The following is a 22240-nucleotide window of genomic DNA, read 5'->3' on the forward strand; positions in this document are numbered from 1 at the left end:
TAAGTGCAGGTGGCACAAAGTGCAAGGACCGGCTTACGGATCCCGGTTCGAGCCCCCAGCTCCCCACCTGCAGGGAAGTCGCTTCACAGGCGGTGAAGCAGGTCTGCAGGTGTCTGTCTTTCTCTCCCCCTCTCTGTCTTCCCCTCCTCTCTCCATTTCTCTCTGTCCTATCCAACAACGACGATATCAGTAACTACATCAATAACTACAACAATGAAAAACCAGGGCAACAAAAGGGGAAATAAATAAATAAATAATAAAAAAATATTAAAAAAAAAAAAAAAGAATGTACATTTGTTCCCACACACATAAAAATGTTTTGGAAGGGAACCCAAAGTAAGAACAGTTTGTTAATGTCTGGGGGAAATTCAGTCCTGAACTGTACCGATCATCCTGTAGCCTTTGTTCCATGGAGTGGGCGGGCTTAAGATTTATTTTCTTTCTTACATATAAGAGAGAAAATCTCGGGAGTTGGGCAGTAGCGCAGCGGGTTAAGCGCACATGGCACAAAGCACAAGAGCTGGTGCAAGGATCCCCGTTCGAGCCCACCTGCAGGGGGGTCACTTCACAGGCGGTGAAGCAGGTCTGCAGGTGTCTGTCTTTCTCTCCCCTCTCTGTCTTCCCCTCCTCTCTCCATTTCTCTCTGTCCTATCCAACAACGACGACATCAGTAACAACAACAACAATGTTAAAACAACAAGGACAACAAAAGGGAAAAAATAGCCTCCAGGAGCAGTGGATTTGTGATGCAGGCACCAAGCCCCAGCAATAACCCTGGAAGCAAAAAAAAAAGAAAGAGAGAGACTTAAGAAGAGAGGGGGGACCGGGTGGTGGTGCACCTGGCTGAACAAACATGTTACAATGCACAAGGACCCAGGATCAAGCCCCTGGTCCCCACCTGCAAGGGGAAAACTTCACAAGTGGTGAAACAGTGCTGCAGGTATCCCTCTGTCTCTCTCCCTCTAAGTCTCTTCCCTCCTCTCAGTTTCTGTCAGTCTCTATCAAATGAATAAAAGATAATAAAAATATGTATTAAATTTAAAAGAGGAAGAGAGAGAAGACAGAGCTCAGGTATGTACAATACTGAGGATCCTTAACCAGGTATCCAGCTTCTCAAGCTCATATGCCATCAGGTAAGCCACCTCCCCAGTTGCTTGGTAAGAGGTTTGTTTTATTTAAATTTATTTATGGGATAGAAACAGAGAGAAATTGAGAGGGAAGGGAAAGAGACCAGAAAAGAAAGAGAAGTGGCAGCACTGCTTTATCACCAGTGAAGCTTTTCACCTGCAGCTGGGGACCGTGGACTTGAACCCAGGTCCTTGCACACTGTGGTGTATACAGTTAACTGAGTGTGCTGCAGCCCAGCTCCCAGTAGGGAGTGTGAACCTCTTTGCCTATCAGATACTCTTCGATAGCAGCACACGTGCTGGTGGTGTGTGTGCAGTGTGTGTGTGTGTGTGTGTGTGTGTGTGTGTGTGTGTGTGTGTGTGTGTGTGTGTGTGCTTGCGTCTACAAAGCTGGGGCCTCACATGCTGGCAGTTCCCTAGCCTAGTCCACTTAATTTTTTTCATTCAGAGAGAAGAAACCACAACACTGCCCTTCCCCCAATGCCTCCCATGTGGCGCCAGGTCTGGAGCCTGGGCCGGGCACATGCCAAGGCACACACCCTACTGGTGAGCTCTCTCTCCAGCCTCCTCAACATCATCTGAAGTAGACACATAACCCCTCGCCATGTAGCTCACTTGAACTCTGTAGCCGGCTTCACATTCTCACCATCTGAGTTGTTCCCTGGCCCCTATGTGGAGGGCATGAGAGCTGGCCTGCCTGCTCTAACTGTCTTATCTTTCTACTCTGTGTCCTATCCTTCCTGCTCCTTTATTGGGTATGGAGGAGAGGGCTTATATAGATGAAGTTAGATGGACCCTTCTGAGTCTGGCTCCTAAAACCCCCAAGTGTGCCCGCAGCCTGGCCACCAGCCATCAGATGCAGGTACTGGTTGTGATAGTCTACTGAGTCGCCTGTTTACAACCTTTTTGGGTGGGAGGGTGGGAAGATGGTTCACTTTGATGCCTGAAACCCCAATGGCCCTAGGTTCAATCTCCAACACCACCGTATGCCAGAGCTGAACAGTACTCTGGTGTGTTTCTCTTTCTCTCTTTCTCTATCTCCTATAAAAAAATAAATCTTTGTTATCACATTTAAAAATTAGATTTCTGGGAGCCGGGCGGTAGTGCAGCGGGTTAAGCACACATGGCGCGAAGCACAAGGACCGGCAGAAGGATACTGGTTCAAGCCCCCGGCTCCCCACCTGCAGGAGAACTGCTTCACAAGCGGTGAAGCAGGTCTGCAGGTGTCTATCTTTCTCTCTCTCCCTCTCTGTCTTCCCCTCCTCTTCCCATTTCTCTCTGTCCTATCCAACAATGACGACATCAATAACAACAACAACAATAATAATTACAACAATAAAACAACAAGGGTAACAAAAGGGAATAAAAAAACTTTTTTAAAAAATTAGATTTCCCAAGCCTGAGAGGTGGCTTATTGGTTACTGACACTGCCTGGTTCCCTGAGAATCTACCTCTGTGCAAAGTCTGTATCTAAATGTGTTTGTTCCTGAAATCTGATTATTGTGGCTTAAGGGGTTTTGTTGTTGTTGTTGTGTTTGTGTGTGTGTATGTTTCCATTTTTGTTGGGGAAACAAATAACATGCCCATGTTACAAAATGCAAGCAGTAGCCAGAGATGTGCAGTGAGCTGCCTACTAAGGTTGCCCCTGCCCTCCTGCAGACCCTCCCCCAAAAGCTACTGTCCATTCCCTGTCATCACAGTTGTGTGTAAGAGAGAAAGAGCATCTCTCTCTCTCTCTCTTTTTCCTCTTAGTTTTCTTCTTGTTGTCGTCCCCTAACAGTGTGGTTCTCTGCTTTAATTCTAGGACTGCTGTGGGAAGAGGCCGAGCTTGGCTCTATCTTGCACTCATGCAAAAGAAGCTGGCAGATTATCTGAAGGTGCTGATAGACAACAAGCATCTCCTGAGGTACTTCACCACCTGCCCTGGCCTGCCTTTTGCCTTGTAGATGACTAGAGCGTTGTTTTGGGGCTCATTCTAAATCATCACAGTATGTACTGTACACGATGTTTTTTTCAATTTTATTCATTTATTTTTAAGCAAACCTTTTTAAATAGTGTTCTTTTTATTATTGTCATATTTATGTATTGGATAGAGACAGCCAGAAATCAAGAGGGAAGGGGGTGATAAAGAGAGAATGAGATACCTGCAGCACTGCTCACTACTTGCAAAGCTTTACCCCTGCAGGTGGGGACCAGAAGCTTGAGCCTAGTCCCTTGCGCATTGTAACGTGCGCTCAACCAGATGCGCCACCACCCAGCCCGTATTTACGTATTTATTTTATTTGATAGGACATAAATTTGGAGTGAAGGGGGATAGAGAAGAAGAGAGACACATGTAGACCTTCACTGCTTATGAAGCAACCCCCCTGCAGGTGGGGACGAGGGGTTTGAACCCAGATCCTTCTGTACTGTAATGTGTGTACTTAACCAGGTGCACTGCAGCCCTGCCCCACGTTTTTTTGTTTGTTTGTTTGTTAAGATTTATTTATTTTTTAGTGAGAGAGAATAGAGAGCCAGAGCATCATTCTGGCACATGTGATGCTGGGGATTGAACTCAGAGCCTCATGCTTGAGAGTCTCAGCACTTTATCCTCTGTGGCATCTCCCAGGCAACCTGAAATCATTCTTTCATTTTTTATTTATTATTGAGACAGAGGAAAATTGAGAGAGGGAGACAGAGAGACACCTGCAGCCATGCTTCACCACTCATGAAGCTTTCTACCTGCAGGTGGGGACCAGGTGCTTGAACCTAGGTCCTTGTGGACTGTAATGTGAGTGCTTAACCAGGAGTGGCACCGCCTGGCCCTGCAACCTGAAACCATTCTTTTTTTTTTTTTTTCCTCCAGGGTTATTGCTGGGCTCAGTGCCTGCACCATGAATCCACCGCTCCTGGAGGCCATTTTTCCCCCTTTTTGTTGCCCTAGTTGTTGCAGCCTCATTGCGATTATTATTGCCATTGTTGACGTTGCTTTGTTGTTAGATAGGACAGAGAGAAATGGAGAGAGGAGGGGAAGACAGAGAGGGGGAGAGAAAGACAGACACCTGCAGACCTGCTTCACCGCCTATGAAGCGACTCCCCTGCAGGTGGGGAGCCGGGGGCTCGAACCGGGATCCTTACGCCGGTCCCTGCGCTTTGCGCCATGTGCGCTTTACCCACTGCGCCACCGCCCGACCCCCTGAAACCATTCTTTAGACAGTAAGTCCTAGGGTGGAGGAGATAGCATAGTGGTATGCAAAGAGACAGTCATGCCTGAGGCTCTGAGGTCCCAGGTTCAATCCCCAGCACTACTATAAGCCAGAGCAAAGAAGTGCTCTGGTGTCCCTCTCACTTTCTTTGTCTCTCTTTCTCAGTCTTTCCCTCTGTACCTCACTTTCTCATTAAAAAAATTATATACTGTTTTTTTAATAAAGTGAATGGAAAGTTCTCTTCTAATATATATATATATTAAGACAATAAGTTCTAGAAGCCCAGGAGGTGGTGATGCAATGGATAGATTGTTGAACTCTTGAGCATGAGGTCCTGAATTTTATCCCCAGTATTGCATGTGTTAGAGTGACTCTCTAATTCTCTCTCCCTCTCTTCCCCCACTCCATTAATAAATAAGCCTTAAGAAAAAAAAAAAAAGACAATAAGTTCTTGTGGACATGCACACACACACATACTCACACAGTGGTGTATTAGCACACCACTGGTGACCAGAAGTGGCGATAGCCAGAGGATGGTGCTGAGGTCAAGTAGGAGGTAAGGAACTGGAGTAGTTCAGTGGGGCATAGGGAGAGGGGAGAGTTCTTTAGTTCTTGGATGCAGAGACGCTGCAGGTCTCCAGTCTAGCTGCCTTAAGTGGAAGTACAGACATGATCCATGGTGATTCAGAAGTAGGAGGCAGTGGGGAATATAGAATGAGGGGCAGGAATGATAGTCAAGAAGAGGTGAGAAGGACCCGGGTCTAGGCAGAGGAGCTGGCCTTAGACTCAAAGTGGGATAGGAGTCCATTCAAGCCCCAGGAAAGGGCCAGGTGGTGGCACACCTGGTTGAGTGCACAGGTTACAGGACCCAGGTTCAAGCCCCTGGTCCCCACCAGCAGGGGGGGAAAGGTCTGTGAGCGTGAAGCAGGGCTGCAAGTGTGTGTCTCTCTGTCTCCCCCTCACCTCTCAATTTCTGGCTGTCTCTCTCCAATAAATAAGTAAATATAAAGATAATAATAACAATAATAATAATAATGCCCCAGGAAGAGAAGACAGGCCAAAACAGAAGCAGCAGCACCAGAAGTATGACATAGCAGGAAATCCCATGTAGTGGGGCTCCAGGAGCCATTCTGGCATCTGAGGGGAAAAGCAGGGAGAGGTTAGGGGCGGGAATCCTGTGAGCTCTGTCATGTCTTTTCTTCCAGCGAATTCTATGAGCCTGAGGCATTAATGATAGAGGAAGAAGGGACCGTAATTGTCGGTCTGCTGGTTGGACTAAATGTCCTCGACGCCAATCTCTGCCTAAAGGGAGAAGACTTAGATTCCCAGGTAAAGTAGGCACTCAGCTCTGGTGTGTGTGTGGGGGTAGGGGGAAGGTCCTGTAAGCCCTACATGCACATGCTGTGCTTGCTAGAGGAGCACCAAACCCAAGTGTCTGACAGCAGGCTGTTCTCAGCACTGTGTGATCCAGAGGTCTCAGGAGGGGAGAGGGCCAGTTCAACCCCTGGCATCCCATGTACCAGAGTGATTTTCTGGTTCCCTAAAAAAAGAGGTGTCTGGGCGGTAGCACAATGGGACAAGTGCAAGGACTGTCTTAAGAACCCCGGTTCAAGCCCCCGGCTCCCCACCTGCAGGGGAGTCGCTTCACAAGCAGTGAAGCAGGTCTGCAGGTATCTATCTTTCTCTCCCCCTGTCTTCCCCTCCTATCTCAGTTTCCCTCTGTCCTATCCAACAGTGATAGCAATAACAACAATGATAAACAAGGGCCACAAAAGGGAAAAAATAACCTCCAGGAGCAGTGGATTCATAGTGCAGGTGCTGAGGCCCAGCAATAACCCTGGAGGCAAAAAGGTGGGGGACTGGGTGGTGGTGCACCTGGTTGACTGCACACATTGCAGTGCACAAGGACCCAGGTTCAAGCTCCTTTTCCCACCTGTAGGAGGAAAGCTTCACAAGTGGTGATGCAGTGTTACAGGTGCCCCCCTCCCTTCCACCCTCCCTCCCTCTCCATCTCCCCTTTCCTCTCAATTTCTTTCTGTCTGTGTCCAATAATAAATAAAGGGGGAGGACAGGCAACAGAACATTGAGCAACTAGTCCCCCCAATTGAATTGGAGTGAAACACCTCGGCAGGGTTCTAGGCATTTAGGTTGACTGGGTGAGAGCAGGCAGCAGGTTTCGGGGTGCCCTGTGGGTGGGTGGGGAACCGCTTTCGTGGGATGAGCCTTCTTCCTGCAGGAGAGCAGGCAACCAGGGCTGAAGACTCAACTCCTTCTAGAAGGTGACAGGTTCTTCTCTCAGGTTGTTTATTTGGCTGAGGGGTACGTTGCCAAGCTGGGGAGCCTCACTCAGTGCTTACAGGAGAGAGGTGTCTGCCCCAGGTCTGCAAGACCTGCACGGTGCCTGGGTCATTACTTTTCACCCCAGCTTGTGTGTTTGCTTTTCATCAGGTGGGAGTGATTGATTTCTCCCTCTACCTCAAGGACGTGCAGGAGCTGGATGGCGGCAAGGAGTAAGTTCTGCTTCCCCGCAGCTCTCCTCCACGGCCTCAATGCGAGCCTGCCAGGGAACGCTGCTCCTCAGCTGGCTTCCTGGAGATGATGCAGGGCAGTCCCGTTGTCTGAGGGGCAGAGCTCTGCAGGGCAGAGTATACATGAAATCCCCCACACACCTCACCTCCTCTTCCCTTCCCTTCCTCTTATTCTTCCAGAGGAAACTGCTCGAGTCTCCCTTCTTCCTCTTCCTCCTCTTCTTTTTCCTCTTCTTAAATATTTTATTTATTGATTAAACAGAGACAGAGAAATCAAGAGGGAATGAAGAGATAGAGATGGAGAGAGAGAGACCTGCAGTACTGCTTTACTACTCATGAAACTTCCCCCCCGCAGATGGGGACCAGGGGCTTGAACGTGGCTCCTTGTGCACTGTAACCTGTCTGGCCCCTCCAGTCTCCTTCTAAACCTCTACTTATGTATTTATTCATTCACCAGAACACTGCTCAGCTCTGGCTTATGGTGGGGCTGGGAATGGAACATAGGACCTAGAAGCTTCAAGTGTGAAAGTTTTTGGCAGAACCATGATGCTGTGTCCCCAGCCCTCCATCTGTGCCTTTGCTCACCACTTGGCAGGTTCAAGTTTATAGGGAGAGAGGGAAAGGGTGTGTGTGTGTTTTGCCTTCCTCCTACCTGCAGTGTAAATGGAGTTGTTCTGTGATGCTTGAGTGTCTTCACTGACATTTTGTGTCTTCACTGACATTCTACCACTCCAGGCTGACTTGTTCAGGTGGGGTAATGAGTGGGACTACAGGCACCAAAGTCTCTTCCAGTGTAACGGGGCTGCAGGTGGACCTGTTTAAGTATCTTTTCATACCCTGTGTAACTCTCCTTCATCTTTGTTAGCAAACACTTTATTGTCAAAGAAATTATCCTGGAGGAAAAAAGAAAGACAATGTGTTTAACATTTTCTTTTTTACAAGTCAGGAATTTATTTTCAATTTTTACAAAGTCTTTAAAGAAACCCTTTAAATTTTACTTTTAGGAACAAAATACAGCCCCTCCCTCCCAAATTCATGAACTAGGATAGCATTGGGGGAGTACTCAGTGTTATGAGCACAAAACATGCTATGAGGCCATGAGTTTGACCAGCTGTGGACCCCCCACAATTTGTGTGTGCTCCTTTAGAAGATGCAGAGAAGCCTTCCAGCATTTTCCTGGTCATATTCTTGATATCTGCTACAAGATTGAGGATGGTGTACTGGTCTGTCTGGTGAGGTCACCACACTATTTGGTGATCAGATCTCTCAGATGATCATCTAGCTCTGGATGCTGGGCTGGTTGGTAACCTGGATGTGGACAGACAGACGTCAGACATTCCAGAAGGTCATTGTCACAGGCTAACAGTCACCTTCCCCTTAAATGGTGAGCCATCACTCTTCATCCAGCGTGGATAAACAGCAGTCTTCGGGTCACAGGGTCACCCTGAAATTTGAGGGCAGGCAGGAACTAAGGAAGAACTAGAGCTTTTATACGACAGGATTCAGGTTGCCAATAAACACGCATTAACAGGTGGGAGCAGTGTGTTGAGTGTCAGACTGTCAATCACCCAGTGTCTCACAGGCCAGAGCACTGGGCATAGACAAGCCTCTCCTCTCTGCCACCTAATGACACGCATGTGACACAGCAGTCACATGTAACTGTAACGTCCTTAGGGGCAGGGGTGTTTAACATTTTCATGGTAAAAAGACATTACAAAGGGCTGGGGAGACAACATAATCGATATACACACTGCTTCATGCCTGAGGCTCTTGAGGTCCCAGGTTCAGTCCTCAGCACCGCCATCCGCCAGAGCTGAGCAGTGCTCTGGTAAAATAAATTAATAAAATAAAAAGACAATACAGGACTGGAGAGGTAACTCAGCAGGTTGGGGCTTACCACATGCACAGCCCAGGTTTGAGCTCCAGAGCCATGTTGGAAATGCAAGGCACCAGGGGAAGGTCTGATGTTGAGGTGTGTCTTTCAGAGCAAAAAAAAAAAAGTCAGCCTGGGAGTGGTGAGACTATATATGGATGAGGCCCCAGCTCTGTTAAGAAAAAAAAAAAGGGGAGTCGGGCGGTAGCGCAGTGGGTTAAGCACATGTGGCGTGAAGCACAAGGACTAGCGTAACGATCCCGGTTTGAGCCTCCGGCTCCCCACCTGCAGGGGAGTCGCTTCACAGGCGGTGAAGCAGGTTTGCAGGTGTCTGTCTTTCTCTCCTTCTCTCTCTCCATTTCTCTCTGTCCTATCTAACAACAACATCAATAACAACAGCAATAAAAACTACAGCAACAATAAAAAACAAGAAGAGCAACAAAAGGGAAAATAAATAAATAAATAAATAAAATTTTTAAATATATATTTAAAAAAAAAGAGGAGGAAGAAAGTTTCTATTTATTTACTTACTTTTACCAGAGTACTTATCAGCTCTGGCTTATGATGGTACAGAGGAATTAAACCTGGGACTTCAGAGCCTCAGGCATGAGACTCTCTTTGCATAACCATTATGCTATCTACCCTGCCCAAGAATAAATGTTTTTAAAGCAACATTTTCTTATATTATCTCTTTTTTATTATGTATGTATATTTATTTACTGGGTAGAGACAGCCAGAAATTGAGGAAGGGGAGAGAGACACCCGCAGCCCTGCTTCACCACTTGCAAAGCTTTCCCCCTGCGGGTGGGGACTAGGAGCTAGAACCTGGGTCCTTGCGCACTGTAACACGTGTGCTTAACCAGGTGCACCACCACCCGGCCCCCAAGAAGAAATTTTTTATATGTGTGCTTCCATACACTCAGACCATTTCTGCAGTGGCAATTCACCCTGATAGCAGTGGCTGCCTCATGGCCAGAAGCTGTGAGGCTGAACTGAAGGGAGGGAGGGTCACTGTAGACCCCGAGATAGTCCTCCAGCTGTTTGCGTCGTGCATCTGTCACATCTATTCTTACACATCTTCCTAGCAAGGACTTTCTGGCCTCGGTGCTCCAGGAGTGCTTCTTACCATCAGAATGAAAGAAAGAAGACATTTCTTTAAAAAAAAAAAAAAAAGTGACCGTGAGGACAGAGGTAGATAGCACAGTGGTTATGCAGAGACTCTCATGCCTGAGGCTTCGAAGTCCCAGGTTCAGTCCTGAGCACCATCTTTTAAGTCATAGCTGAGAAGTGCTCTAGTAATAAGTAAATAATACTGACCATGAGTAAAAAATCCTTTCTCCCTCATGCTTGCTTGCTTTCTTTTAAGGCATGAAAGAATCACCGATGTCCTCGATCAAAAGAATTACGTGGAAGAACTTAACCGGCATTTGAGGTAGGACACCCTGCTCTGTCCACCATTGCAGCTAAGTGTGCAGCAAAAATACCTGCATCAGGCCTCCTCTGGGCTGCTGTGTTTGCAGCTATCTGCCAAACAAAAGCAAGCAAACAAACAAACAAAACTTACCATACAGACTGGGCAAGTCAGTTTCATAACAGAGCTTTGGAGGATTCTTCTGTTTTGTTTTTAATATTTATTTACTTCTATGACAAGGCAGAGAGAAACTGAGAAGGGAAGGAGAGATAGGGAGGGAGAAAGAGAGACAGTGGATAGAGTGCCTGACTTGCAAACACCAAGTCCTGAGTTCAGTTCCCAGCATTGCATATGCCAGAGGACAAAGCACAAGGACCCACACAAAGAGACCAGCGCAAGGCCCCGGCTCCCCACCTGCAGGGCGGTCGCTTCACAGGCGGTAGAGCAGCTCTGCTGGTGTCTGTCTTTCTCTCTCCCTCTCCATCTTCCCCTCCTCTCTCAATTTCTCTCAGTCCTATCCAAAAATAAATAAATACATAAATGGCCACAGGAGCAGTGGATTCATAGTGCAGGCACTGAGCCCAGCAATAACCCTGGAGGCAAAAAAAAAAAAAAAAAGACATTTCCATTCTAGTTGGCCAAGAAAGAAATGGATAGTGTCTATTGGAAAGAAAACTGTCACTAGAGAGGGACCAGGCTGTGGTGCATTCAGTAGAGCAGACATGTTACAACACACAAGAACCCAAATTCAAGTCCCCACCTGCAGGGGGAAAGCTTCACAAGCAGTGAAGCAGTGCTCTGTCTCCCTTTCTCTTTCTTAATTTCTCTCCATCTCTACCAATAAATAAATAAACTGTCACTAGCTGCACACACACAAACAGGGAGAGATCTTTAGAATCCTTGTCTTTGAGCCCATTAGAGACGGGGCTCACTTGGGGGGGCGGGAGGGAGTCGAGGTCTCCATTCTCACTGTCCACAGGCTGGACAACAGCTTTGGCAGCATGCGGTTACTAACTCTTTTTGTATCTTCTACAGCTGCACCGTTGGAGACCTTCAGACTAAGATTGAAGGCTTGGAAAAGACCAACTCAAAGTTGCAAGAAGAGGTTGGTGACTGGTGACATTCTTTGAGTCGAGGTCACACAGTGGTATAGCAGAAGGGCCCCCACCCACCCAGGCTGCCTGCCAATGGAACGGGAATCTCAAACCTGGGCTGAGAGCCACCCGGGGACGGGCATTAGCACCATGCCACCTGCAGGTGCTGGGAGCTAGTTCTCAGTGACGTAGGTCCTATCACTTCCCAGAACCCCATGGAGGACAGTGCTGATGAGGAAGCCCAGCTCCCGTGTGGATGTGCCTTCTCACTGTATCCCCCTATCCTGCCCTCTCTACTCCAGAAAGGTCCCCCAGGCCCCCCTTTTTGCCAGGGCCTCTCTGGAGCACACAGCCACCCCCACACACACACACACACACACACACACAGTGTGGCCTTTCTCTGCTTTCTCACTAGGAAGAGAGGGTGACAGGACAGGAAGGAAGAAGGAGGGCCAGGGCCAAGGAAGACAGCTTGCTGCCCACTGCCAGGCCATCTCTTTGGTGGATGCACCTTGTCTCTCTGAGGCTTTCCACAGGTAGCGGTCCATAGCTGCTCAGGCCTCCCCACGAAGGACCAGGTTCCATGAGAAGGGCTGTGAGTCAGGGAGTATGGGAGAGAGGTCCATGGGGACAGGGCCCCTTCAGCTCCAGGCCCACAGCAGGCCAACTGCTCTTTCCTGAGGCCAGCCTGGCAGATGTTTTGGACAGGACCTCAGGTCTGTGTGAGGAAGATGTTTAAAGGCCATGTGTATCATGGCTCAGCGTCAAGGGAGAGACTCCCCTTAGGCCCAGAAGGTTCAGCTTCACTGAGGGATGGGGGCAGGGGACGGTGAGCCTAGGTTTAGGTGGGTAGGTCTTCCGAGCCTCACTGTTCTCATCGCTAAGTCAGGTGATAAGATAAACCTTACAGTATTGTGGTGAAGATTAAATTAAGACAGGTGGGGGTAGATAGCATAACGGTTATGCAAAAAGACTCTCATGCCTGAGGCTCCAAAGTCCTAGGTTCAATCTCTTGCACCACTTTAACCCAGAGCTAAATGGTACTCTAATTCAAAAAGAAAAAGATTGGGGAGTTGGGTGGTAGGTGCAGCGGGTTAAGCGAGGTGGCACAAAGTGCAAGGACAGGCATAAGGATCCCAGTTCGAGCCCCCAGCTCCTCACCTGCAGGGGAGTCGTTTCACAAGTGGTGAAGCTGGTCTGCAGGTGTCTACCTATCTTTCCCCCTGTCTTCCCTTCCTCTCTCCATTTCTCTCTGTCCTACCCAACAATATCAATAATAACAAGGGCAACAAAAGGAAATAAATATTAAAGAAAAGAAAAAGATTGAATTGGGGGCGGGGTAAATAACATAATGGTTATGCAAACAGACTCTCTTTTTTTTACCAGAGCACTGTTCAGCTCTGGCTTATGGTGGTGTGGGGGATTGAACCTGGGACTTTGGAGCCTCAGGCATGAGAGTCTGTTTGCATAACCATTATGCTATCTAGCCTTCGTCTGCAAACAGACTCTCTTACCTGATGCTCTAAAGTCCTAGGTTCAATCCCCCATAAACCAGAGCTGAGCAATGCTCTGGGGAAAAAGAGAAAAAGAAAAAAAAAAAGATTCAGTTAGGAGCTGGGGAGATAATGATTATCAAATGACTTTCAATCTTGGGGTCTGAGGTCCCAGCTTCAATCCCAGCACCACCATAAGTCAGAGCTGAGCAGTGCTATGATCTTTCCTTCTCTCTCTTTTTCTGTATCTCCCTCATTAAAATGAATAAAATGTTTTTTATTTTTTGATATTTATTTATTGATTCTCTTTTGCTCCCTTTGTTGTTTTTGAGTAAAATATTTTTTTAAATGGAAGGAATTATTGGGGAGTCGGGCTGTAGCACAATGGGTTAAGCACACATGGTACAAAGCATAAGGATCCCAGTTCGAGCCCCCAGCTCCCCACCTGCAGGGTAGTCGCTTCACAAGTGGTGAAGCAGGTGTCTATCTTTCTCTCCCCCTCTCTGTCTTCCCGTCCTCTTTTCATTTCTCTGTCCTATCCAATAACAACGACAATAACAATAACTACAACAAGGGCAACAAAAGGAAATAAATAAATACTAAAAAAAAAAAAAAAAAAAGGAATTATTTAAGAAGTAGAGATGAGGGTCAATAGCATAATGGTTCTGCAAAGAGACTCTCATGCCTGAGTCTCTGAAGTCCCAGGTTTAATCCCCTGCACCACCATGAGCCAGAGCTGAGTACTGCTCTGGTAAAAATTAAATAAATAAATAAAGGACCTGGTGAAACACCTCCCATCACCAGCCCAGATTCAAGCCCCCAGCTCCATGTGGAAAGTACTATGGCACCGGAGGAAGCTCTAGGCCTGTGGTGTCTCTCCTCCTCTCTGACCCCAGCTGAATGAAAAAGCAGCCCGGGGGGCCAGGAGGTGGTACAACCTGGTTAAGCGCACACATTACAGTGCACAAGGTCCCAGTTTCAAGCCCCCGGTCCCCGCCTGTAGGGGGAAGGCTTCACAAGTGGTGAAGTAGGGCTGCAGGTGTCTCTCTCCCCCACTCCTCTCAATTTCTCTCTGTCTCTATCCAATAATAAATAAATTAAAATATTTTTTAAAAAGAAAAGATGAAAAAAGCAGCCTGGGAGCAATGCAATTATACCCAACGAGAAAGAAAAGAAGGGAGACAAAGGTTAGAAGAGCACTGTCATACAGAAGTTCCTTGCATAATACTTGCTCTGGAATAGCACTCGGTATCTGTTATTGGCCGGTTGAGCCCCTGGCTCCCCACCTGCAGGGGGGTCGCTTCACAAGTGGTGAAGCAGGTCTTCAGGTGTCTTTCTCTCCCCCTCTATGTCTTCCCCTCCTCTCTCCATTTCTCTCTGTCCTATCTAATAACAATAATAACTACAACAACAAGAGCAATAAAAGGGAAAATAAATAAATAGATTTTTTTTTTTTAATCTATTATTGGGTGGCCCAGGGAAGCAATGCAGAAAGAACACAGGACTTGCATCCTTGAGGCCCCAGATTTGATTCCTAGCACCACATAGGCTAGATTAGATTGAGTTGTTTTTGTATTCTTCTTCTCCTCCTTCTCCTTCTCCTCCTCCTCCTCCTCCTTCTTCTTCTCCTTCTTCTCCTTCTTCTCCTCCTTTTTTCTCCTCCTCCTCTTCCTCTTCCTCCTCCTCTCTCTCTCTTGCCACTAGGATTATCACTGGGACAGGCTGGTCATGCTCCACTCTTGGTCCCTTTTTCTTTTTCGTTACTATTTTATGTAACAGATCAGAGAGAAATTAAGAAGGGAGGGGAGATAGAGAGAGACACCTGCAGCCCTACTTAACCACTCGTGAAGCTTTCCCCCTGCAAATGGGCACTGGGGACTTGAACCTCAATCCTTGCACTCAACTGAGAGTACCACTGCCCAGCCCCTCCCCTCAGTAAGTTTGAAGAAAGAGAGAAGTTTTAGTAGTCACTCTTCATTCTCCCAGCAGAGACGACAGCAGCTTTGAGTGAAGGTCAGACTTTTAAGAGGAAGCAACAGGTGCTTTTTCTGAAAGGTCAAACAAGTATGAAAGAAAAGATGCCTTTGGGGTGGTGGAGGAGTGCCCCCTTTTTCTGCCTTTTTCAGAGAGCGCCCGGGGGTTCTCTACACACCTGTGAAACCCTTGTGGTTTCTCATGAAGCCACTGAGCCTAATTGGCAGCCCCTGGCTCCCAGTCGAGTGCAGAGCATTGTGGGTGCTGTTGACAAGGCGTCAGCAAAGCAAGGCCCCTTTAGCAAGGAGCACTGATTGCGCAGATGAGCACCCAGGCCACCGCATCTGCTATCACCGCCCCCTCTAGTCCCTCCTCCTCTGCTAGGTCTCCCTGATAATACAGGAGGGCACCCCTCCTGGACAAGCTGTCTCCTCAACTGTGATAACTCACCCAGGGAGAAGAGAGGGTCTGCCTTGGGCATGGCTCTCACCTTCTGGTTGTGGTTCCTGACCCTTCCCTCCCCAAAATTCTCTCATTCTCCCTCTAATTATAAAAAGATAACCTCTTACTCACAGTCTAGAAGAAAGAATGAAAAACAGAGAAAAGCCTGTCATCTCCTTATGTTACACTGTGGTTGGTTTGGTTTTTGCTTTGCTTTTTGATAGAGAAAGAGGGAAATTGAAAGGAGGAGATAATGAGAAAAAGTGAGGGGTCGGGTAGTGTTGCACTGGGTTAAGCGCACATAGTACAAAGCACAAGGACCTGCACAAGGATCCCAGTTTGAGCCCCTGGCTACCCAACTGCACTCGGGTCGCTTCACAAGCAGGTCTGCAGGTGTCTCTCTGTCTCTTCCTCTCTGTCTTTCCCTCTCCTCTCAATTTCTCTCTGTCCTATCCAAAATAAATTAAGTAATTAATAAAGAGGAAAAAAATGGCCACAGGAGCGGTGGATTCATAGTGCAGACACAGAGTCCTAGCAATAACCCTGGAGCCAAAAAAAAAAGGAGAAAATAAATGAAAGACATTTGCAGTATTGCTTCACCACTTGTGAAGCTTCTCCTTGCAGGTAGGGACCGGGTCATTGAGCACTGTAATGTGAGTCCTGAACCAGGTGCACCACTGCCCAGGCCCTGCTCTTTCCCCTCTTAGTGTCCTAAGTAGGTTCTCAAGTCACCAAAAACTTCTATAAATATTTTGATAACTGCTTATTTTTGTTTTATGCTTTCAGAACAATTAATTAGGTCATTTTTTCCAGTTCTAGACTTTCAGATTGCTCCTGGGTGTGTGTGTGTGTGTGTGTGTGTATGTAGATCTTTGCCCACAATTAGCAGCTTGCTCTGGTTTTTGTAAAAGGGGAGAAAATCTGGGAGGCAGAGGTGGCTTAGAGAGAGGAAGGGGGAGCCGTGTTACAATCTGCATGCTCATACTTTGGAATCTGCAACCACGTGACTATGTAATCTCTTCCAAACAAAGAAATCAAACATCACCCCTGTGAGAGTACATTGCGAATTATAAGATGCCCAGTGTTAGCGTCTGTCTTGGCACAGGACGATCAGTGATGACGTTGAGAAATCTAAAAATGTTTTCTTTTTTTTTAAATTTATTCCCTTTTGTTGCCCTTGTTGTTTTATTGTTGTAGTTGTTATTGTTGTTATTGATGTCATCGTTGTCATATAGGAGAGAGAGAAATGGAGAGAGGAGGGGAAGACAGAGGGGGAGAGAAAGATAGACACCTGCAGACCTGCTTCACCGCTTGTGAAGTGACTTCCCTGCAAGTGGGGAGCCGGGATCCTTACGACAGTCCTTGTGCTTTTCACCACCTGTGCTTGACTAAAAATGTTTTCTTAATCAGCTTTCAGCTGCAACAGACCGGATCTGCTCACTTCAGGAAGAGCAGCAACAGCTCCGAGAACAAAACGAGTTGATCCGAGAGAGGAGTGAGAAGAGCGTAGAGGTGAGAGCCTGGCCCGACGACAGGTGGCGCAAGTGTCACCAGACAACACCCGTCACCACGTCAAGTCCATGGTCTTATCATGGCCTGTCCTAAGGACCCAAAAGTGCCCATTATCACCCCCATCACTCAGGCCAGCAGGACCAGCTAGGGTTTCTACATGCACCTGCACCCTTAGCTCTAGTGGCCTATGTAAGAGAATGTTCCTTCTGCTTTTCTTCAGCTGTCTCACACGTTGTGCTGGCCTCTGGCTTCCCTGGGTGGCCTCCGACCCTCCTCCTCCTCCTCCCACATTCCCAGGACTCCTCAGTTTACATTGCCTTCTCTCCGCCTCAGAATCTGTTGGTTGTTTGGTAGAATTGCTGGTTTGCAGCTATTTCACCCAGTGACTGGAGGGAAGACTGATTCAACTGCAAATTCACTTGTGCTCAATAAATACTGGAGTGGGGGCTTTTCTTTCTTCCTTTTTATTTATTTTTTCTTTTCCTTTTTTGCTACCAAAGTCATCTCTGGGCTCAGTGGTGCCTACACAATAAATACTTCTGGTGGTTTTTTTCTTGTCTTCTTTTTTTTTTAATTTATTTATTTTCCCTTTTGTTGCCCTTGTTGTTTTATTGTTGTTGTAGTTATTATTGTTCTTGTTAGTGATGTCATTGTTGTTGGATAAGACAGAGAGAAATTGAGAGAGGAGGGGAAGACAGAGATGGGGAGAGAAAGATAGACCTGCAGACCTGCTTCACCCCTTGTGAAGTGACCCCCCTGCAGATGGGGAGTTGGGGGCTCAAACCAGGATCTTTACATAGGTCCTTGTGCTTGGCACCACCTGCGCTTAGACTGCTGCGCTACTGCCCGACTCCCTTCTTTTCTTTATTATTTGATTAAGAGAGGAGTAGGGGATAGAGAAGGAGAGAGACAAAGTCCCAGGTTCAATCCCCCAAACCACCATCAGCCAGAGTTGAGCAGTGTGCTCTGGTAATAAAAAAAATAAAAATAAAATAAAGAGTCAGAGAGACACCTGAAATACTTGCTTCTTTACCCCTTGTGAAACCCCCCCTACCCCCCACAGGTAGGAGTCAGGGGCTTGAACCTTGGTCCTTGCACATGGGAACATGTTCACTCAGCTGGGTATGCCACCACCCAGCTCCCAGGGGCTTTTCTCAGTAAGAGACACTATTATGTGTGAGGGGCAGGGAGATATTCACCCTGTATAGCACACTTTACCACATGCAAGGGCCTAGGTTCAAATAGCAGTCCAGGAGGTGGCGCAGTGGATATAACATTGGGCTCTCAGGCATAAGTTCCTGAGTTTGATCCCCTGCAATGCATGCACCAGAGTAATGTCTGGTTCTCTTTCTGTGACCCCTCCCCCATTATTTATCTCACGAGTAAATAAAATAAAATGAAATATTTAAAAATAAATAAAAAAAGGGAAAAAAAAACGGGTCGGGTGGTAGTGCAGTGGGTTAAACACATATGCCGCAAAGCGCAAAGACCAGCGTTAAGGATCCCAGTTCAAGCCCTCGGCTCCCCACCTGCAGGGTTTAGCTTCACAAGCAGTGAAGCAGGTCTGCAGGTGTCTTATCTGTCTCTCTTCCCCCACCCCATCTTCCCCTCCTCTCTCCATTTCTCTCTGTCCTATCCAACAACAATGATATCAACAACAAGAGCAATAAGGGCAACAAAAATGGGGAAAAAATAGCCTCTAGGAGCAGTGGTTTCACAGTGCCTGTACCAAGCCCCAGCAATAACTCTGAAGGCAAAAAAAAAAAGGGAAAAGTCCACATGCAGCAGTGGAATTATTCTATTATTCTGGCACCAAGTCCCATTAACAATCCTGACAGGAAGAAAAAGAAAGAGCATTGCTATGTGTGAAAGAAAATCAGGGGTACAGGCAGTAGCACAGTGGGTTAAGCACACAGGATGCAGAGAGCAAGGACTGGCGTTCAAGCCCCTGGCTCCCTACCTGCAGGGAGGTCACTTCACAAGTGGTGAAGCAGGTCTGCAGGTGTCTATCTTTCTCTTCCCCTCTCTCGATTTCTCTCTGTCCTATCCAACAACAATGACAGCAATAACAATAATAATAACAACAACAACAGTAAACAACAAGGGCAACAAAAGGGAAAAGGTGGGCTCCAGGAGCAGTGGATTCATAGTGCAGGCACCGAGTCCCAGCAATAACCCTGGAGGCAAAAAAAAAAAAAAATCATATAAATCACTTCATAAACCTGAAGTGGTGTTTGTTTTTCGATAGAGACAGAGAGAAATAGAGAAGGGAGGGAGAAAGAAGGAGAGGTACTTGCAGCCCTGCTTCACTGCTCATGAAGCTTTCCTCTTGCAGGTGGGGACTAGGGGCTTGATCCTGGGTCTTTCTGCATTATAACACATGTGCACTATCACGCTGCCCCACAAACCTGTCTCTTGTTGGCTTGCTCCCATCCCACAAGTTCAAATATATCCCAAAATATCTTTTTTTTATTATTTATTTATTTTCCCTTTTGTTGACCTTTTTTATTGTGTTATAGTTATTATTGTTATTATTGTCATTGTTGTTGAATAGGACAGAGAGAAATGGAAAGAGGAGGGGAAGACAGAGAAGGGGAGAGAAAGAGAGACACCTGCCGACCTCCTTCACCGCCTGTGAAGTGACTCCCCTGTAGGTGGGGAGCCGGGGGCTGGAACTGGGATTCTTACACCGGTCCTTGTGCTTTGCACCACATGAGCTTAACCCACTGCGCTACCACCCGACTCCCCCAAAATATCTTTAAACTCTTAACCTCTCTCAAGCATCAGCTTAAAAACTGAAGCCTCGTGGTCCGGGAGGTGGTGCAGTGGCTAAGGCACTAGACTCTTAAAGCATGAGGTCCTGAGTTCGATCCATAGCAGCACATGTACGAGAGTGATGGCTGGTTCTTTCACTCCTCCTATCTTTCTCATGAATAAATAAATAAATTCTTTAAAAGGGGAGGGCAGGCATTGGCGCACCTGGTTGAGTGCACACATTACAGTGCACAAGGACCTGGATTAAAACCCCTGGTCCCCACCTGCAAGGGGAAAGCTTCATGAGTGGTAGAGTAGAGCTGCAGGTGTCTCTCTGTCTCTCCCTCTTTCCATGTCCCCCTCTCCCTCTCAATTTCTGGCTGTCTCTTCCAATAAATAAATAAAGATTTTAAAAAAATTTTTTTTTAAACTGAAGCCTCTAGAGGTTAGCTGGTGTCGCACCTGGATGAGCACACATGTTACAATGTGCAAGGACTCACATTCAAGCCCCCATCTCACCTCCAGGGGGAAAAAGCTTCACACGTGGTGAAACAGGGCTATAGGTGACTCTTCCTCCTTCTACCACCCCTTTCCCACTGAATTTCTGGCTGTCTCTATCCAATAAATGAAAGTTAGGCAAAAAAAAAACAAAACAAAAACTGAAGCCTCCTATGTTTTGAAAGCATGTGATATTTATTAAAATGCTCTATAGTCAGCCTGCTTTCCCTGAATGATGACCCCATGTCCCTGGGTGTTCTCATCTGACACAGATAACAAAACAAGACACAAAGGTTGAGCTGGAGACGTACAAGCAGACCCGGCAAGGTCTGGACGAAATGTACAGCGACGTGTGGAAGCAGCTGAAAGAAGAGAAGAAAGTCCGTCTGGTGAGTGAGACCTAGTGCCACCAGGGAGAGTTCCCCTTTTCTCTCCAGGAGGTAGATCACACAAAGCACAAAGATTAAGTGTAGATCACATAAAGCACAAGGACCGGCGTAGGGATCCCAGTTCGAGTCCCTGGCTCCCCACCTGCAGGGGGTCACTTCACAAGCAGTGAAGTAGATCTGCAGGTGTCTGTCTTTCTCTCCCCCTCTGTCTCCCCTTCCCCTCTTGATTTCTCTCTGTCCTGTCCAACAACATCAGTGACAACAATAACAACAAGAAGGACAACAAAATGGGAAAAAATGGCCTCCAGGAGCAGTGGCACCAAACCCCAGCAATAACCCTGGAGGCAAAAAAAAAAAAGGGGGGGAGCATTTTCTCCACCGAGGGCCCAGGCTTTTCTAACTTCCCCAGCCTCTTCTGCCCATCACTTTTTTTTTTTTTTTTGGTGGAGGGTTATACTCAAGCTTCCACCTCCACTAACCACTTATCTGTTGTCCACGTTCATGACACCTCCCTTGCTGATGCCTCTCTAGGAGCTTGAAAAAGAGCTGGAGTTGCAAATCGGCATGAAGACGGAGATGGAAATCGCAATGAAGTTGCTGGAAAAGGACACCCACGAGAAGCAGGACACACTTGTGGCCCTCCGCCAGCAGCTGGAAGAAGTCAAGGAGATCAACCTACAGATGTTTCACAAGGTTCAGGTGGGGCTTGGCAGCACACTCTGGTTTCCTGCTGCTTGACCCCGGTGGGGAGAGAGCATGTCACTCACTGCCTCACCTCTTTCTTCTTATCTCCTGCAGAGGGAGAAAATAACAGACACACCTGTGGGGCCCTAGTACAGCTCACACTTGGTCCCAGGCCCTATTACATGTCACTGCTTTCATTAAAAGTCTCCCCACCATCCCTAAGAACTGTTTGAAAAGAGAGAGGGAGTAAGCAAGGCAGAACCTAGTGACTGAACCTTTTGCCCCTAGTGGCAGAGCTGATAAAAATGACAGAAGGGAGGTAGGGAGACAGCATAATGGTAATATAAAAAGATTTTTAGTGGGGGTTGGGAAGTAGCACAGCAGGTTAAGTCCATATGGCGCAAAGCACAAGGACCGGCATAGGATCCCGGTTTGAGACCCCGGCTCCCCACCTGCAGGGGAGTCGCTTCACAGGCGGTGAAGCAGGTCTGCAGGTTTCTATCTTTCTCTCCCCTTCTCTGTCTTCCCCTCCTCTCTCCATTTCTCTCTGTCCTATCCAACAACGAATGACATCAACAACAACAATAATAACTACAACAACAAGGGCAACAGAAAGGGGGGGGGGGGGAATGGCCTCCAGGAGCAGTGGATTCATGGTACAGGCACCAAGCCCCAGCAATAACCCTGGAGACAAAAAAAAAAATGTAGGGGCCAGTCGTGACATACCCAGTTGAGCACACACATTTCATTGTACAAGGACTGGGGTTCAGGACTCTGGCCCCCACCTGCTGTGAGGAAACTTCACTAGCAGTAAAACAGTACTGTTTTCTGCCTCTCTATTTCCCCTTTTCTCTCAGTTGCTGTCTGTATCCAAAATAAATAATATTTTAAATATTAAAAATAATTTAAAAGGAGGATCAGGCAGTAGCACAGCAGGTTAAGTACACGTGGAGCGAAGTGTAAGGATCCCAGTTCAAGCCCGTGGCTCCCCACCTGCAGGGGGGTCACTTAACAGGCAGTGAAGCAGGTCTGCAGGTGTCTTATCTTTCTCTCCCCTTCTCTGACTCCCCCTCCTCTCTCAGTTTCTCTCTGTCCTACCCAACAACAACAGCAATGACAACAATAATGATGTCAACAACAAAGGTAACAAAATGGGAAAAATGGCCTACAGGAGCAGTGGATTCGTAGTGCAGGCACCAAGCCCCAGCAATAACCCTGGAGGCAAAATAATAATAACTAAAGAAAAATGATCCAGGAGGTGGTACAGTGAATAAAGC

General features: G+C 47.2%; 1 protein-coding gene and 1 non-coding gene across 3 annotated transcripts in view; one reads left to right on the forward strand and one right to left on the reverse strand.

The window, feature by feature from the left end:
• RUFY1 (RUN and FYVE domain containing 1) overlaps positions 1–22240 on the forward strand; it is a 57724-nt gene that overhangs the window by 25194 nt on the left and 10290 nt on the right. For both annotated transcript variants that reach the window (XM_060197314.1, XM_060197315.1), the window contains 8 exons: positions 2932–3033; positions 5518–5641; positions 6761–6822; positions 10080–10145; positions 11160–11229; positions 16537–16638; positions 20163–20279; positions 20811–20978. In XM_060197314.1, the coding sequence (XP_060053297.1) occupies positions 2932–3033; positions 5518–5641; positions 6761–6822; positions 10080–10145; positions 11160–11229; positions 16537–16638; positions 20163–20279; positions 20811–20978 (811 nt within the window). The remainder of the gene's footprint in view (positions 1–2931; positions 3034–5517; positions 5642–6760; positions 6823–10079; positions 10146–11159; positions 11230–16536; positions 16639–20162; positions 20280–20810; positions 20979–22240) is intronic.
• Positions 8389–8521, reverse strand: LOC132540644 (small nucleolar RNA SNORA17). Its single transcript, XR_009551834.1, has one exon. It is a non-coding gene; the product is annotated as a small nucleolar RNA SNORA17 (small nucleolar RNA).

This window comes from Erinaceus europaeus, chromosome 9 (genome assembly GCF_950295315.1).
Source record: "Erinaceus europaeus chromosome 9, mEriEur2.1, whole genome shotgun sequence".
NCBI classification, from domain to species: Eukaryota; Metazoa; Chordata; class Mammalia; order Eulipotyphla; family Erinaceidae; genus Erinaceus; species Erinaceus europaeus.